The 2,738-nt window shown below is 37.4% G+C and overlaps 1 protein-coding gene across 2 annotated transcripts; it reads left to right on the top strand.

The window, feature by feature from the left end:
- Positions 1 to 293: 293 nt before the first annotated feature.
- Positions 294 to 2,565, top strand: LOC108755712 (RNA-binding protein with serine-rich domain 1-B-like). 2 transcript variants are annotated; one of them, XM_018498903.1, is made up of 6 exons: positions 294 to 354; positions 508 to 667; positions 771 to 899; positions 1,126 to 1,428; positions 1,519 to 1,766; positions 1,957 to 2,565. In XM_018498903.1, coding segments are annotated over exons 2-6 (972 nt in total). In that variant the 5' UTR covers positions 294 to 354; positions 508 to 665; the 3' UTR covers positions 2,247 to 2,565. The 2 variants fall into 2 exon arrangements, with proteins under 2 accessions (XP_018354405.1, XP_018354406.1); XM_018498904.1 differs by having other exon boundaries at positions 296 to 354; positions 548 to 667.
- Positions 2,566 to 2,738: the final 173 nt, after the last annotated feature.

The following is a 2,738-nucleotide window of genomic DNA, read 5'->3' as shown; positions in this document are numbered from 1 at the left end:
GCGCAGGGCCTAAATAAGGTGCGTTCCAATATTTATTGTTAAAAAGATATAAGAACTAACCAACTACAGTCGAGCATTCTCCTGTTGTTCGACTATAACAGGCGAATACTCAACTGTAGTTGATTGGTTTTTACATTCTGATCCGATTTAAACCCTCGGTGAGAAACTGGGCCACTGACAGTGAATATCGGAACGCATCCAAATATTAAGATTTCAACCTTACTACGCAAGTTATGCTGCATGTGAAAGCAGCTGAACGCGACCATTAATGTGTTGATGACGCCACACCACACGGGTTGGGCTGGATCGTCGGATGGTGAATTTTGGCGACATCAGCGCCATGACAGTTCCATGGTAAGTGGATTGTTTGTTCTTAATGCGCGCCAAGGTGTTTTTAATAAAATAATTCGATAGCGTGGTAGCGTCGTATGATCAAAATCTCATCTGGACGTTTCTCTCTTACGACTAACGTTATTTCGTGCGTGCGAGGTGTGTTACTTGTGACAGAACGTTCGGCATAAGTAAGGTCGGCTTCGTATCCCGGTAGTCCGCCATTTCTGGCGTGCTTGCGGCTAATACGGTTGGCGTATCATCCGGCTTCGTCTTAAAGCTTTCATCCCGAGATCTTTCATTCTGGAAGTCAAGAAAGTCTCTCGTTGCTAATTATGTGAGTAACTTAATTACATGCAGTCAGCAATTACGTAATATTTATATTGATTTTAATCTTCTTTCTCTTTTTCTCTGCTCCACACTCGCTGTTTATTATTTAGGGCCCGAAGTCGAAAGGATAGTACAGGCAAGAGTGACTCCGAAGCTACAGACAAAGAGAATAAGAAGGAGAGAGGTAGAGAGAAAGAACGGAAAAAACGAGCGGCTTCTTCTTCCAGTAGTGGTTCAAGGTGAGTAATGTAAAAATATTAAAAGTATGTAAATTTAAATTTACTACCGAATTTAATCTTTATTATAAATTTCGAATCATTTGGCTCTATCTGGATGAAATAATTTTTCATACTCAAAAGCTCTTGCAGAGAAAGAAATTAGACTTTTTCTTCGATGATTGTTGTAACTATTCAATACTTATTATTTTATTATATATTGACGAATATATGTAAAATTATTTGGTAGCTCATCAGATAGCAGTTCTGGATCTTCGAGTTCTAGCAGTGGCAGCAGTTCCAGATCAAGCTCTTCTTCTAGTAGCTCATCCAGTAGTTCACCTAGCTCTTCAGCCAGTTCCAGAGATCGAGGAAGAAAAAGAAGTCGTAGCAAAAGCGCTGATGCTTCACGCAGACATGACAATAAGGAAAAGGAAAGAGAAAAAGAAAGAGAAAGGGAAAGGGATAGAGACAAGGACAGAGACCGTGATAAGGAAAGGAAGAAGGGAAACAATACTGTTCCTGAAAAAGCTAAACAAAAAGGACGATCCAGGTATTATATTTGTCGTAAAGTTGACTTTAATATTTCCTCTTTCATTTATAATCAATTAGTAAGTTACTAATAATTTTCTTTATTTTACAGATCTCCTTCTCCTCGTAGGAAGCGTAGGGAACGTTCACCGATTCCTAGACCAACAAAAATACATATTGGTCATCTAACACGGAATGTTACCAAAGATCATGTCATGGAGATATTTTCGACATATGGCCAAATAAAGATGGTCGACTTTGCATTGGATAAGCTTCATCCGAATCAAGGAAGAGGATTTGCTTATGTCGAATTTGAAACTGCAGATGAAGCCGAAAATGCCATGAAACATATGGATGGAGGTAAAACATCAATTAATGTCATCATTTTGCCTGTTTTATTTGGCGTTTGCAATACTCTTGAAATCTCATTTTATCTTTGTTTATCAAATAAACAAAAATAAACGATACTAGCTATTGCAAACATCAAGTAGAACACGTTCTCAGTGAGTTTATTGTCATACTAATGCATTTTGCATTGATCTGTTCACAGGACAAATAGATGGACAAGAAATCACGGCTGCTCCAGTATTATTACCGAAGCCTCGACCGTTACCAATGCGACGCATGTCTCCGGGTATGGGAAGACGCGCACCACCGCGATGGGGAGGTGGTGGTAGAAACACACCGCCACGTTATCGCAGACGTTCACCGCTTATGAATCGTCGTAGAAGTCCGAGACCACCACGGCGTAGAATAAGAACTCGATCACGGAGTCCACCAGGAAACCCACGACATCGACATCGTCGTTACACAAGGTCCAGCTCGAGTAGTTCTCGATAACAGTTTTTATCGCGATGTGTATATATATATAAAAGATATCGAACTGAACGTGATCAACATTGTCGTATAGTTGAATTATTGCACTTCAAAAAACTAATGTGTAACGATTTCGTTTTAATAATGATAAGATACGTTTACCAATGAAGATCATAAACTTGTTTATAAATATCATAATAGTTTTATGTTTCGAAAAGCACACTTTTGAAATATACTAATTTTGCAACATGTATTGATGGTCTTTCGTAGTTACACCTCAAGTTATTATAAACTATTTAACACCTCAAGTTATTATAAACTTATTGTAACATTTACATCATTCAGACTATCATAAGATAAACAAAGAATATTTGTAGAGAATTAATGTAATCGGTTTTTTTTTAATCAATATTTTTTTCTAGTCTAACCCTTTTTTTAGTCGCGTATCTGGTGTACTAAAAATGGATCATGGGATTTAATTAAATTAACTTTATATATATATGCATATATATATAT

Source organism: Trachymyrmex septentrionalis, unplaced genomic scaffold, assembly GCF_001594115.1.
Source record: "Trachymyrmex septentrionalis isolate Tsep2-gDNA-1 unplaced genomic scaffold, Tsep1.0 scaffold9, whole genome shotgun sequence".
NCBI classification, from domain to species: domain Eukaryota; kingdom Metazoa; phylum Arthropoda; class Insecta; order Hymenoptera; family Formicidae; genus Trachymyrmex; species Trachymyrmex septentrionalis.
This window is presented reverse-complemented; position numbering and strand designations above follow the sequence as displayed.